The sequence below is a fragment of the Suncus etruscus genome, chromosome 15 (genome assembly GCF_024139225.1).
Source record: "Suncus etruscus isolate mSunEtr1 chromosome 15, mSunEtr1.pri.cur, whole genome shotgun sequence".
Classification (NCBI taxonomy): domain Eukaryota; kingdom Metazoa; phylum Chordata; class Mammalia; order Eulipotyphla; family Soricidae; genus Suncus; species Suncus etruscus.
In genome coordinates this window covers 41520606-41535296 of record NC_064862.1, presented here as the reverse complement: position 1 = coordinate 41535296, position 14691 = coordinate 41520606, and the positions used below count along the sequence as shown (strand labels likewise).

At 36.5% G+C, this 14691-nt stretch overlaps 1 protein-coding gene across 1 annotated transcript in view; it reads right to left on the bottom strand.

The window, feature by feature from the left end:
• Positions 1-14691, bottom strand: part of ARID4B (AT-rich interaction domain 4B) — a 133625-nt gene that overhangs the window by 38212 nt on the left and 80722 nt on the right. Inside the window, exon 16 of the mRNA XM_049788918.1 lies at positions 10481-10729. Coding sequence (XP_049644875.1) covers positions 10481-10729 — 249 coding nt within the window. The remainder of the gene's footprint in view (positions 1-10480; positions 10730-14691) is intronic.

Below are 14691 nucleotides of genomic sequence, written 5' to 3'. Positions count from 1 at the left end.
ATGGGATGCTGGGCATCAAACTGGGGATGACAGACAAATGCTCTACCCACTATATACCCACAATCCTTTTAAATATTCTCATAAGAATGCTTACTGTGGGCCCGGAGAGATAGCACAGCGGTGTTTGCCTTGCAAGCAGCCGATCCAGGACCAAAGGTGGTTGGTTCAAATCCCGGTGTCCCACATGGTCCCCCGTGCCTGCCAGGAGCTATTTCTGAGCAGACAGCCAGGAGTAACCCCTGAGCACTGCCTGGTGTGGCCCAAAAACCAAAAAAAAAAAAAAAGAATGCTTACTGTGTCCCCTGAACACCACCAGAAGTAATTCAAATTTTGTGTAAAAATAGTTTACTAATCTTGTCCCCTCATCATTCCCCCCAAAGAAGTATTTGTTTTTGGGCTAGAGAAATAGTACAGTGGGTAGAATACTTCCCTTGCATGCCTCTGACCTGGGATCAATTCATGGCATCACACATGGCCCCCAGAATCATTAGGAGTGATCCTTGAGAAGAGCCAGAGATAAGCCTTATGAATCACACTGGGTGTGCACAGCCCAAAAGCCAGAAACAAAACAAAAATTAAAAATACAGTCAACTTCCTTCTACCCCTTCCTTTTAGTGCTCAGGTCTTGTTAAGCTACTTCAAGCTCTATGCTCAAGGACTGCCCTTGGAGGTGTCCAGAAGAGATTCAGCAGATATAAGAGGGGTAAGTCACATATAAAGTAAGCACTTAACCTCTGCACTATTTCTTCTATCACCCTATTTCCCATCAACCCATCTTTACAAACTTTGTTTTAAATTTCTCATTACAACATAGGATTGTGGGGCCAGATTGATAGTACAGTGGTGGGCCTTGCACACGGAACCTGGGTTTGATTCCTGGCATCCACATGATCCTCTGAGCCTGTCAGGAGTAATTCCTAAGCACAGAGCCAGAAGTAACCCCTTGGGCCCGGAGAGATAGCACAGCGGTGTTTGCCTTGCAAGCAGCCAATCCAGGACCAAAGGTGGTTGGTTCAAATCCCGGTGTCCCATATGGTCCCCCGTGCCTGGCAGGAGTTACTTCTGAGCAGACAGCCAGGAGTAACCCCCGAGCACCGCCAGGTGTGGCCCAAAAACCAAAACCAAAACCAAAAACAAACAAACAAACAAAAAAAAAACAGAAGTAACCCCTTAGCACTGCCAGATGTGGCCCAAATACCAAAAACACAAACAAAACCCAAAACAGGATTGAGAACTGAGATTCAAAGCACTTATGCTGCAGAAGAATTTTTCAGATGAGCTATAACACACAAACATTTTGTTGCCATAGTACCTTTTAATTCTAGTATGATTTATATATTATAAACATTTTATTAATAGCTTGATATAAGAGTTTACGTGGGCAAGTGCTTGAAGATGACGATGAAAAGGTTTCATGAAAAAGAAAATTGCAACAAGAAGAGGCGAATACAGAGGGAACAGAAAGGTTTGGTGAACTAGTCTTGGAAATGTTCACGTTCTTCCCCCTAAAACAAGTATTTACGTGGAAAGTATTATTAAATGGCCTTCTTTTTTTTTTTTTGGTTTTTGGGTCACACCCAGCTGTGCTCAGGGGACCATATGGGATGCCAGGATTCGAACCACCGACCTTCTGCATGCAATGCAAACACTTTACTTCCATGCTATCTCTCCGGCCCCGAAATGGCCTTCATTTATAGTTCAACTTTCACGTAACAGAAATAAAGCAATTTGCTAGAGTACCTTGTTTTTCAATCATCATTAACACAAAGCTCATGGGTAGAAAAATGTCATATTTTGTGTTACTATTTATGATATGACAGCAACCAAATTACATGATATGAAGAAGAAAAAGCAAAGATACAACTCCCTCCCAAAGATATAAGCTAAAAGGTGAGTTTTTTTTTTTTTGTTTTTTTTTTTGGTTTTTGGGCCACACCCGGCAGTGCTCAGGAGTTACTCCTGGCTGTCTGCTCAGAAATAGCTCCTGGCAGGCACGGGGGACCATATGGGACACCGGGATTCGAACCAGCCACCTTTGGTCCTGAATCGGTTGCTTGCAAGGCAAACACCGCTGTGCTATCTCTCCGGGCCCTAAAAGGTGAGTTTTTAAAAAGTACAATAGAGGCCAGAGTGACAGCAGAGGGGAGGGCGTTTGCTTGCACATTGCTGACCTGGATTCTATCCCTGGCATCCCAAATGGAGTGTTTTCTTAGTACAGAGCCAGGACAAATCCCTGAGCGCTTGCCTGGTGAGGCCTTAAAACCAACTAACCAACCAACCAAAAAGTACAAATAGAAAATGCATAATTAAAAAGTTACTGAATATAAACATTTATAATAGGATTCATTCTAATCTCACACACTCTCAACCTCTGTAAGACCCAAAGAAGTCTTAACATTTTTGACTACTGAGGACATGAGGGCAATCTAGCTGTGACATTGGCTACCCCATGATCGCCAGGATTGAGTCAGTTAATCTGGCTAGTGGGATGGTGTCCCCTTCCTCTCTCACTATTCCATGTGCATCCCTCCCAAATTTTCACACTCAAAGAGAACAGATAGATACAAGTGGGACAGCACATACTTAGCAGGTGAGAGATCCTGAGAAAGTACAACATGGAACCTTTAGACTGTTGGGTATAGCTCTGGTGGCCCCAAGCACTAGGGATGGCTTCTGCACCTTTTTAAAAATTGACTATGAGTCACATGAATCAATGAAGTAAAATATTAAAATAACAAAGAGTATAGTTAAAGCCATGAGTCTATAAATACATGGCTGAAATTATTTATAACCTTTGATTTAAAAATATTTTCTAGGGGCCAGAGAGATAGCATGGAGGTAGGGCGTTTGCCTTTCATGCAGAAGGACGGTGGTTTGAATCCCGGCATTCCATATGATCTCCTGTGCCTGCCAGAGGTGATTTCTTTTTTTTCTTCTTTTTTTTTTTTTTTTTTTGGTTTTTGGGCCACACCCGGCGGTACTCAGGGGTTACTCCTGGTTGTCTACTCAGAAATAGCTCCTGGCAGGCACAGGGGAGTAACCCTGGGCACTGCTGGGAGTGACCCCCCCCCCAAAAAAAAAAAAGAAAAAAAAAATTCCCCCTGGCAGTCTTGGGGGAACATATGGCATGCCAGATTCTAACCACCATCCGCCCTGGATTTGCTGTGTGCAAGGCAAATTTCCTACCACTGTGCTATCTCTCCGACCCTAAAAATGGACAAAGTGTTTAAACATGCATCCACCCCCAACACCAATATACAAATGTCCAATAAGTACATGAAATATTCAACAAACACTGTTAAAGAAATACAAATCAAAATCATACAGAGGGCCAGAGAGACAGAACATCAGGTAGGGCATCTTATACATCTTTCATAAGGCACACTGGTGGTCCCTGTACCATCAGGAATAATCTATTTGAGTGTAGAACCCTGCAGGAGTAAGCCCTGAGCACAGATGGTGTGGTTCCCTGACATCACCCTCAGGCAAAAAAAGAGCAAAATAAAACCAAAGAATTGCAAAATCACCGAGTTCACTACTTAATAGATTAACTGTACTAAACTTACTACATTAATTAGAATAAACTTTTCAGTTATTTGATTTTCAAAGAGGATATAAAAAAGATAGGAAGAAATATGAAACTATTATTTTAATGAATGCAAAATGGTCCAGTGTCTGTGGAACATCATTTCACAGAAAATTTAATGAAAGAGTTTCACAGTATCAAAAAAAACTAAAAAGAGATTCCAATAGAGGTCAGACACATCTATCCCACTTGTCCACTACTAACTCATTTGATACAGGTATGACTTTTACAAACCAATTCCTTTTGTTTGGATATCTAGTTCTGCTCTGTTGGGGCCAGAGCACAGTACAATGGACAGGGCATTTGCCTTGCACGTGGCTGACCTGGGCTATATCTCTGGCATACCATATGGTCCTTCAAGTACTGTCAGGAATAATTCCTGAGTACAGAGCCAAGAGTGACCCTGAGCACTGATGGGTGTGCCCCAACACCCTGCTAAAAGAAAACCCCTCTGCTCTGCCTCCATTTTGTTGCCCAAAGTCCCAGTGTAGGGCTGGGTAGATGGTTCAAAGAGCCTTGAGTGTACGCTTTGCATGTGAAATATAATTGCTGAGGTGACATGGTCCCCCCAAAAATCATTATAGTGGGCTGGAGAGATAGTACAGCGGTAGGGCGTTTGCCTTGCAAGTGGCTGACCCAGGACCAAAGTTGGTTCAAATTCCTATATCCCATATGGTCCCCCATGCCTGTCAGGAGTGATTTCTGAGCAGAGAGCTAGGAGTAACCCCTGCGCACTGCCGGGTGTGGCCCCAAAACAAAACGAAACAACAAAAAATAATTATAGTAATGAACTTCAAGCACTGTAGGGTGGGCCTGAGGAGGCCTGAAGAGGCCCACTGTAGTTCTATACTCATTAGTACTTAACATATTATCAAGTATGAAATGTTCTTGATGTTGGAGCCAGAGCAGTATAGCAAAGTGGTAGGGAATTTATTTGTCTGACAAGTGGTCAACCCAGAATGGACCCATCCGGGTTTAATCCCCAGCATCACATATGGTCCCCCAAGCTTGCTAGGAACAACTTCTGAAAGAAGAGCCAGAACTAACCCCTGAGCGACGCCGGGTGAGGCCCAAAAACCAAAACAAAAACAACAAAACGAAAAAGAGATGTTCTTGGGGCTGAAAGATAGCATGAAGGTAAGCCGCTTGCCTTGCATGTAGAAGGGCAGTGGTTTAAATCCTGACATCCCATATGGTCTCCTGAGCCTGCCAGGAGCAATTTCTGAGCATAGAGTCAGGAGTAACCCCTGAGCGCTGCCGGACATGACCCAAAAACCAAAAAAAAAAAAAAAACCAGTTAAATGGAAGGAATAGTCAACTCAGTTAATTGCCACTGAAGGCAAGTAACAAAAGATTGAGAAATAAGAAAGAAATTTCACTATATGAATTTACTGATAATAGTTTGTAGAGTTAAGTCAGGTTGAATTGTTTTTTTTTTTTTTTTTAAAGGCCACACCCAGAAGCGCTTAGGAGTCTCCTGGCTCTACACTCAGAAATCATTCCTGGAAGGTTCGGCGAACCATATGGGATATGGGGATCAAACTTGGATAGACAGCATGCAAGGCAAACACCCTACCCACAATGCTATCATTCTAGTGATTTTTTTTTTTTTTGGTTTCTGGGTCACACCCAGCAGCACTCGGGTTACTCCTGGCTCTACGTTCAGAAATCGCTCCTGGCAGGCTTGAGGGACCATATGGGATGTTAGGATTCGAACCACCATCCTTCTGTATGCAAAACAAATGCCCTACCTCCTTGCTATCTCTCCGCCCCATCCCTATTGAATTCTTAACTAGACATCAAAAAGGTAAAAAAAAAAGTTACATGAAGTATTTTGTAAATAATTGTAAGAGAGACTGGGTAACAAGAGAATGTTAATAATTTTCCTTGGTGGAAATGAAGCAAAGAAATGATACATAAGAGGAAAACTCAAGTGGGCTTTAATATTAGAGTGATAACTACAGGACTACTTAGAGAAAGGGGGAGGGGATTTAATTATTTTGGGCCACACCCGGTGGCTTTCCTAGCTCTGCACTCAGAAACTGCTCCTGGCAGGCTCGGAGGACCTGGGATGCTGGGGATTGAACTCAGGTCTGTCCTGGGTCGGCCACATGCAATACAAAAGCCCTACCGCTGGGCTATCACTCTGGCCCCTGAAGTCAGTAGTATAAACTAATATAAAGAAGGGGGGAAAAAATGAAAGACTTTTAGACAAGGAGAATGGCAATCTGAAGAATGGATTTGCATAGAATCATGCTTATTGATCTGTCTAAAAAAAAGAAGAAAGGAAAGAAAGGAAAGAAAGGAGAGAAAGGGGAGAAAGAGAGAAAGAAAAGAAAGAAAAGAAAGAAAAGAAAGAAAAGAAAGAAAAGAAAGAAAAGAAAGAAGAAAGAAAGAAAGAAAGAAAGAAAGAAAGAAAGAAAGAAAGAAAGAAAGAAAGAAAGAAAGAAAGAAAGAAAGAAAGAAAGAAAGAAAGAAAGAAAGAAAGAAAGAAAGAAAGAAAGAAAGAAAGAAAGAAAGAAAGAAAGAAAGAAAGAAAGAAAGAAAGAAAGAAAGAAAGAAAGAAAGAAAGAAAGAAAGAAAGAAAGAAAGAAAGAAAGAAAGAAAGAAAGAAAGAAAGAAAGAAAGAAAGAAAGAGGTGGTAGATGCAGAGAAGGGAGATTTAAAGGAAGTCTGTTGAGGGGCCGGAGAGATAGCATGGAGGTAAGGCGTTTGCCTTTCTTGCAGAAGGTCATCAGTTCGAATCCGGCTTCCCATATGGTCCCCTGTGCCTGCCAGGAGCTATTTCTGAGCATGGAGCCAGGAGTTTCCTCTGAGCACTGCCGGATGTGACCCAAAAACCACACCAAAAAAAGCAAAACATAAAGGAAGTCTGTTGAAATTATTTTGTTTCATTTGTTCAATGAGATAAGGGCACTAGCTAAAGTGATGGAGGGGGAGAAATTGAGGATATGAAGAGAGAAGAAACATTATAAAATATTATTCTAAGAAAGTAGATGAGTAACCTTACTTTAGCCCTCTTATTAAAGTTTATTCATGAATTTAAAACAAGACCAATTCAATGAGGTTGTAAACTTTTCTGCTGTCAAGATCAGATGCCCAGGTACAGGCAAGGGATACAAGTATTAGGTATTAGCTGAGTCCATTTTTGGTCTTGTTTTGTATAATATTTGACAGGATTCTACAGACCATGTAGAGCAGGGGTCTTCCAATTTTTCAAACAGGGGGCCAGTCACTGTCCCTCAGACAGATGGGGGGGGTTAAACTGTAGTTTAAAAAATATGAACTATAGTGGCACAGGGTTGTAGTCTGAGGGGATGGGAGAGAGGGAGAGGAAAAGGGAAAGAAAAAGGGCAGGAGGGAGGAAGAGAGAGTAAGAGAGAGAGAGAGAGAGAGAAGGGGGGAGGAAGGAAAGAAGGGAAGTAGGGGGAGAGAGAGAGGTAGAGAGAGAATGGACTTTTATAAAGATGGAGAATGCCCCAATATACACCTGAAAGTGAAAACCTGATGTAGAGCAAGAGATTGAGCCAAAGTTTCTTCTCTCCGCAATGCATTCACTCTATTCAGCATCAACTCCCACCCTTAAGTATCCCTCGACCCACCCTATTCTTGTGATTTTTTTGTTTAGCAAGTACTACAAAGCTCTTAAGAGGAGTCCAAGATGTAAAAAAGAAGTGACTACAGCAGTGAGGTAGGAGACAGTACAGGGAGTTAAGTGCTTGCTTTAAAAGTGGCTGACCCAGATTCAATTCCTGACTCTGAACCCCTGATCCCCAATTAACATGACTAAGAAAAATTAAAACAGGGCCTAGTAATAGCACTGTGGGTAGAGGTAGGAATGCATTGGCTGCCCACCTGGGCAACCCATATGGTCCTCCCGCCTGCTAGGAGCAATTTCTGAGTGCAGAGCCAGGGGTTTGAGCGCCGTCAGATGTGGCCCAAAAACAAGCAAAGCAAACAAACAAAAAACAAAACCAAATAACAAAAACCAGTCTAGGGATTGAAGTGATAGTATAGGACTTGGCATCCCATAAGGTTCCTGAGCTCTCGAGGAGTAATCCCAGAGCAGTGCCAGGTAACAAAAACAAAAAAGAGTTTATTAATAAAATACACTGAATTATCACTACAAACTTAAAAGAAATTGGGGAAAAGGGTCATTCCTAGCTCAGTGTTTGAGGTTGACTCCTGGCCAGGAACAAGAGACGATTCAGTATTGGGGATCAAGCAAAAGCATCTTTCATGCTAAGCACACATCCAGCTGACTCAACTCTTTCCATAGTAAAATTTGAGGCTTCCCTCAAAGGTAAATGACACCAGTTTTAATATATGGTCACCATATCTTAACAATGTTGTGGATATAATATATATAATATTTATAAACCATTTTGTAACTTAGGATCAAGAAATTTATTTCCAATAAGTGCTTTAATGGGGAGGGTTTTTCCAATAGTTTACTTGCACTTAGGAATAAAGCAAAATGTAGACAAGAACTTACAAGAAAAATCACTTTGTAACTACAAAAGACATCATCATTATAAGAAAAATTAATTTGCTATTAAATGTTTAGATCAACCAATCAAAAATAGGTCCACACAAAATTTTGTAAAATGCTATAATGAATGATAGCACTGAAGACAAAATTATTTTCATAAACTTTCATATGTAAACCTTCATTTCTAATTTTACATTTAAGTATAAATTGAGAGATTAATAAGCACAGGGTCTCCTAAACAACAGAAACACAGTTGGAAAGCTGATGAGGATACATTGTAATCCTCTTTAGGTTAGCTTCACATAGAAGGAACAGTAAAAGTCATCACTACTGCCTCTTATTCATCAGTAATACAGACTCATCATTATTGCAGAGGAAAATGGAAATATGTTTTGTTGACTACTAGAAAATTAAATGCTTAATTTACAGGAGTTGTTTTCTCTATGATGCTGGAGTGTGTAGAGATCCACCCTATAGGTCTTCATCAAGATGTTAAGTTTTCTTCTTTTGTGAAAGTTCTTATATTAAAACTTGACTTGTCAGGAGTAGATGACATCCTTCTCAGACACATAAGCAAGTCTTGATGAACTAGGTTTCATTTTTCTGTCTATGTTACTTACACTTGAATATTTCACTCTAAAATCTTCCCTTACTATACTTAATCTATCAGAATCAAAGCTAAAATCTAGGTATTCTTTCCACCCTCTAAAATTAAGTGCTCTTAGAATATTACTCACTTTTCCCTTAATCTTTTAATAACACAAAGTATATCTAACTTGCAGAATAATTTTATAAATATCTCAATTCTTACACCTACTAAGAGTCTTTTATCTAATGAGTTTCATTTTGTTAATGTTAATTAGAAAATAATCAAGCTCTGATTATGGGAAAGTTATAGTGAAAATAAAGTTCTACCCTAAGGACAGAATGGGGAAAAACTGCCTTATTATAAACCTAGAAAAATAACAGTGAAGAAAGGAAAGGAAGGTAAAAGATTTGACTGTTTATCGATCTTAATGGTTACTAAGTAAATGATTAAATATCAATGATTAAATGATAAATGATTAAATACTTTTATAGCAGCTATATCAAATATCAAGAACCTTTCTCTGAAGACTATCATTAATAGCCAGGCTTTGAGATTAAAGAAAAGAAAGCCCTAGAGAAGCAACATAAGAACCAATAGCTGAAAGAATAAACAGTATTAAAAGTGATCTGAAAAAGCTTATAATCTAGGAAAACTACCACATCTAAACACTGATGCTAACTGGTATTCTTAAAATCGAAAACCTTGTTAATCTTATTGAACAGTGAGAAATTATAAAGAATGAGTTCAAACAAAACTCAGAATCACCTTACAACTTTAGCTACTAGCTAACATGTACTTTTAAGGAATAGAGAATTTTAAGAAATAGAGAATTTTAGATGTTTTTTAATATCATTTCAAATCTCAGAATACAAAGAATAAGAAATGTAGTCTTCCTTAAAAGATACTAGGCACACATTAGGCATGCTATGAAACAACCACTTAGAACTTCTAACTTCTATAGAAAACTTTTCAAGACCTTCAACTGTAATCAGAGGCTACAATATATAGACTGATGTCTATTCAAATATAGTATCAAATATTCCAAAATGAAATTTTTACTGTTTTAAAAGTTATCTGCCAGTTCAGACAAAATTTAAATATAAAATTTCTTTAGGAAAAAAAAACCATATACAATTGAAATATATTTTAAAAACCCAAATCTTAACTCATTGAACAAACATAAAAACAAACTTTGGCTTTGCCTTTCAGTTCTCAAGTTTGTGCCAGTCACAAAGTAAACTATTTTAGTCAAACTGACTTGCTTGTTTTCAAACATACTGCCTTGAACATACAACCACCCGAGACTTATGAACAAGACTATAATGCAAGGACTGTTGATGAGAAGATGTCTCATCTTGAAAATTCTTGAGAAAACACAACTTAAAAACTGCTGCCTACTGAAGAAACACTTAAGATGACTTAAGAAGATTACAAAGAAGAAGTAATGTCACAAAATAGTTGAAGAGACTAAGAAGCCCAATAATAGGCTTATAGATACCAAGAAGCGCAAATATTTTTACCTTACTTATAATTTTTTCTACCATTTAACCAATAATATTGCCTCTATAAATCTACACGTGATACATAAAATTAAATCACTAGAACTTAAGTTTTCTGGAAACTAAGGAGATCTCTAAGTATTTAAAACAGTTAGGAAGTCACTAAGTGAAGCATTTACATGCTAAAAACTACATATTTTTAATATGGTACTATGACTCAATTAGAACACTAACACGTCTGTTAATTAATTTCAATATAGAAATTATTTTGTAAGTGTGTTCAGGTAGTAATCACTAGCTAAAACTCAAGTTACCTCACATTCCATCCGCAGTAATGCACCAAGTAAAGGACCTCTCCACCTTCGACATCAGAATCTTTAATACTAGCTTCATACATTTTTTGATTTTTCCCTCGTCCATACCGCACTTGGACTTTCATGCCTGGCGGATAGCATTCAAACTCCTCTTCCTCATTGTTGTCATCATCTTCATCCTCCTCTTCCTCCTCCTCCTCTTCTTCTGCTTCTTCATCATCTTCATCTTCCTCTTTATTCGTTTCATCTCTTGAAAGGTTTAAAAAATCGCAGTTAATAAAAGACACTTCATAAGTTTTTCAGTTCCAAACCACATATATTGATAAAAATCGTGGCTGTGATTGTTCCAGGAACAGCAGGTTCCATGTGTAAGAAATTCTGAGTTTCAATTTAGTATTAAAAGCTAAAACTGTATGAGACGACCAAGGTTACAGAAATGAAGACTGAAAAAAGTAAGTGCGTTAAAGGAAATTTTCCAACAGCCAGAAGAACAGACATCATGCTGAATAGCAAGAAACTAGTACGGTCGGCTAATCATTTTCTCATATTTTATTATAGAAATGTTTTACATCTCAGTTGACGCAAACAAAATCATTACAACTTAAAAGCCATTCTGACTATAAATTATTGTCATTCAAATGTTTTCAGTCTAAGGCTTAAAACAAAACACTTTACTATCCAATGACTAGTCTAACTGTACAGTTACTTCAACCAAAATTTCCATAATACTAACTGAAATTACTTTATCTTACATAAAAATATTCTAACAACCATGCCAAATCAAGTTAATTTTTATATCTTTGTACAAATTTATTGAAAATTATCTACTACCAATCCCCTCAAATTTGAAGTTTCAAAGTAATAGGTAAGACAATTCCAAATAGTACAAAATAACAAATCATTCTAGCAGCAACACTGCAACAATTCTAAACTTCACAACTCATGTCCCAGATTAGAGCATTCTATTCAGTTTATATTAGTCACAAATCTATATTCAAGTTAGGGAAAATAATAAATTACAATCATTCCAAGCACTACACTTATAAAAATTACCCTCAACATAAAATTCTCAAGTTTATTTAATTTTTATCTGTTCTACGGTATGTCTATACTATTACAATTGTTTTCTCCCTAAAATAATGAATCATTATACATCTGACAAATGAATATAAAACAGAACCAACTAACATATAATTCTAACATATATAGCTAACATATAATGCTAAAGTTAACGAGTAGGATGTTAACAAAAATGTCTTCCTCTATTGATATCAATTTTACATTTTTATATACAATCTTTTTAGAAATAACATACTTTTCCTATCATTCCCATCATGCAATGATAAGGCAACAAAAAAAAATCAGTAATACAAAGTGTAGTATAGTGCTTTTTTAAACATTCCCCGTTCTCACTATTAAATAGATGAGTGGAAGCAATGAAAGGGAGTTTAATAAATTAGTAGAATTAAGTATGAGAATTCACAAATATATCAATGGAACCAATTTTCTCTGAAATATATCAAAGTGTACAAAGATTCTCAATTATTCCATTTAAATGTATATAATTTACAAAGGAATATGTTCTCAAAAACTAAAAATGACATGAAATCAGCTGTAATCTGATACTTTCAGAAAATATGAACTTTTAGGGGCCAGAGATATAGAACAGGAACTAAGGTGCTTGCCTTCATGTGGCCACCACTGGTTTGATCCCAGGACCCCTAAGCACCACCAAGAACACAAAAAACTTGGAATATCCCTAAACACTGCTGGGTTTGCAGTGCTTTTTATTTTGTTCCAAGAAACCAATAAAGGAAAAAAAAAAAAAAAGAACTTATTGAAAACTTAACTAAATACATAACAAAGAAATAAATGCAAAATAGGTAAGAAACTATCAGAAAGGTTGCTATGGATGCTGAACAAACAATTTAAATGTTATATATAAACAAAGGTTCAGACCTTTAAAAATGTATACTTTTCTAAATCACAAACTTATTAGAAAGGAGAAGTATATTCTGATGGGTACAACAAAAGAGTTATAATACGCCTCAGAATTATCATATATGAGATAAAGAGTAATAATCAAAAAGTTTTTAAAGGAAAATAAATTCTAAACTTAAGATTATATAATGCACTAAAAGCACAACCAGGAAATGGAAATGATATCAAGCATAATTCTGTATAATAGTAGTCAGAGCAAACACATTTAATCAGGAATGAAAAGCTAATATTCTGTATGAGTAAAAACAAAAAAAATGCACTTAATATCAAGCTTAGGCACAAACCATAAAATTCACTTAAATAATGAAGTATAAATTAGTAAATAACAGAGGCCAGAGAGATAGTACAGCAGGTAAGGTGCTTGCCTTGCACACAGCTGACCTGGTTAAATTTTTTGCATTCTATATTGTCCCTAGCACATTGATAGGAGTGATTCCTGAGTGCAGAGCCAAGATTGACCCCCAAAACAAACAAAACAAAAAACAAGAAGCAAACAACAAAATCACTGGCTATTAGACAAAGAAAATATTCCAACTCTCTTCATAAATATGCGGAGATAAAATAGAGGCAATGAACTAAACCAGACAGAACACCAAATGCCAAGAAAGATAACCTCTGAGGGAAAAAGAATTAAGCTAATATCCAACACACACACGTAAACACATGTGCGCACACACACACACACACACACACACAATCATTTTATACTCTCTTAGAAAACTAAATTATGCTAATGTTCATACAATACATAATCATTGTGTTATCTTTCAGAGAACTACATTTTAGGAAATGAATGTATTTGTAAAGATTTTTCATTTGAAACAAATACACGCCAAATTTTCTCAGCTTGATGCCACACTCTTAACAATGAAACAAGCTGATCTAATTGTTTTGTCCTGGACCTGAAACAAGACATGCTACATAAATTATTTTATCTCCTATACTGAAATATAGAAGAACACAAACACAAAAATATTCTTTCTATTAGCTACTTAGAGGAAGTCTAGATACTAAAAACATCTACTTATTATTCTTTGTAATTATAAAATTTTCCTTCTAAATTTTTTCTTTACAATTATAAAATTTTCAACTGAACTTATTTGATAAAATTCAGAGATTAATTTTGGGTATATATAACATATAACACTTCCAAAGAACACCTACAAATTAACCTAGTAACACCAAAAAAAATTTAAGTGTGGTTATGATACATTTATAAATATAATAAATTTAAGAACACATATAGCTGATTAAAGGAATAAATCAACATAATTTACTAAGGTAAATTCTGTATTATAAGCTTAATACTAGCAAAAAGAAATTACAAACTCATCACAGTGCCTTTCATCTGGAACAGATGCTCCAGAAATATCTGTAAATTTAAAAATCAAGTTTTCAGACAAAAAGCTGAATCTTAACTAAGTTTAAGTTGAAACAGTCTAATGTAGCAGCAAGGAATATTTTAACATACAAGCATATGCACATAAAAATAAACAGGTATAATGAACAAACACTTTTACTATTTTATTCCGATTTTTCTTCCAGATTTATCATACACCGTGGTCAAAATTTTCAGACTACGATATTAAATGAACAGAAAATTTGCAAATGCAAATATTTACTAAAGTTGAAAGTCCTTTCAACAGTAAAAAGTACCTGGGATACACAATTGTACACAGATGTGAACAAAAGGGAATAAACACACCTTTTACTCTATTTATGTAAGGATTATTTTCCTCTTCACTGCTTGCCTGCATGCTGTGGCCAAAATTTAGAAAACACTAATATAAAATTTGACTGTACTTATTTTATATGGACCATTAACAATAAAGTGTTTAGGTTTACACATCAATAATCCATAGAATTCAGAGTGGTCTAATGGCAATACATAAAACCCATCATACCAAACTGACCAAAACAAATATATACTACTGTCACATAAAATACAACATAACAACTCTGGCCTTTAAAAAACAATTATTATTACTTTTCCATTCTTATATTTGGTTAAGAAATAAATAAAACTCTCAAAATCTGTATCCAACATAACATTTACAAAATAGAGGCAACCAAATTATATTATCTGGTTGGTTATCAACAAAGAAGTTCTCTTCTCTAACTCAAAATTTTAAATTTCTATGATGAGAGCAAGAAAAATGGATCAAATAAAGATCACTGCTACAAATTAATTTTAGTAGGGTCTCTGAAGG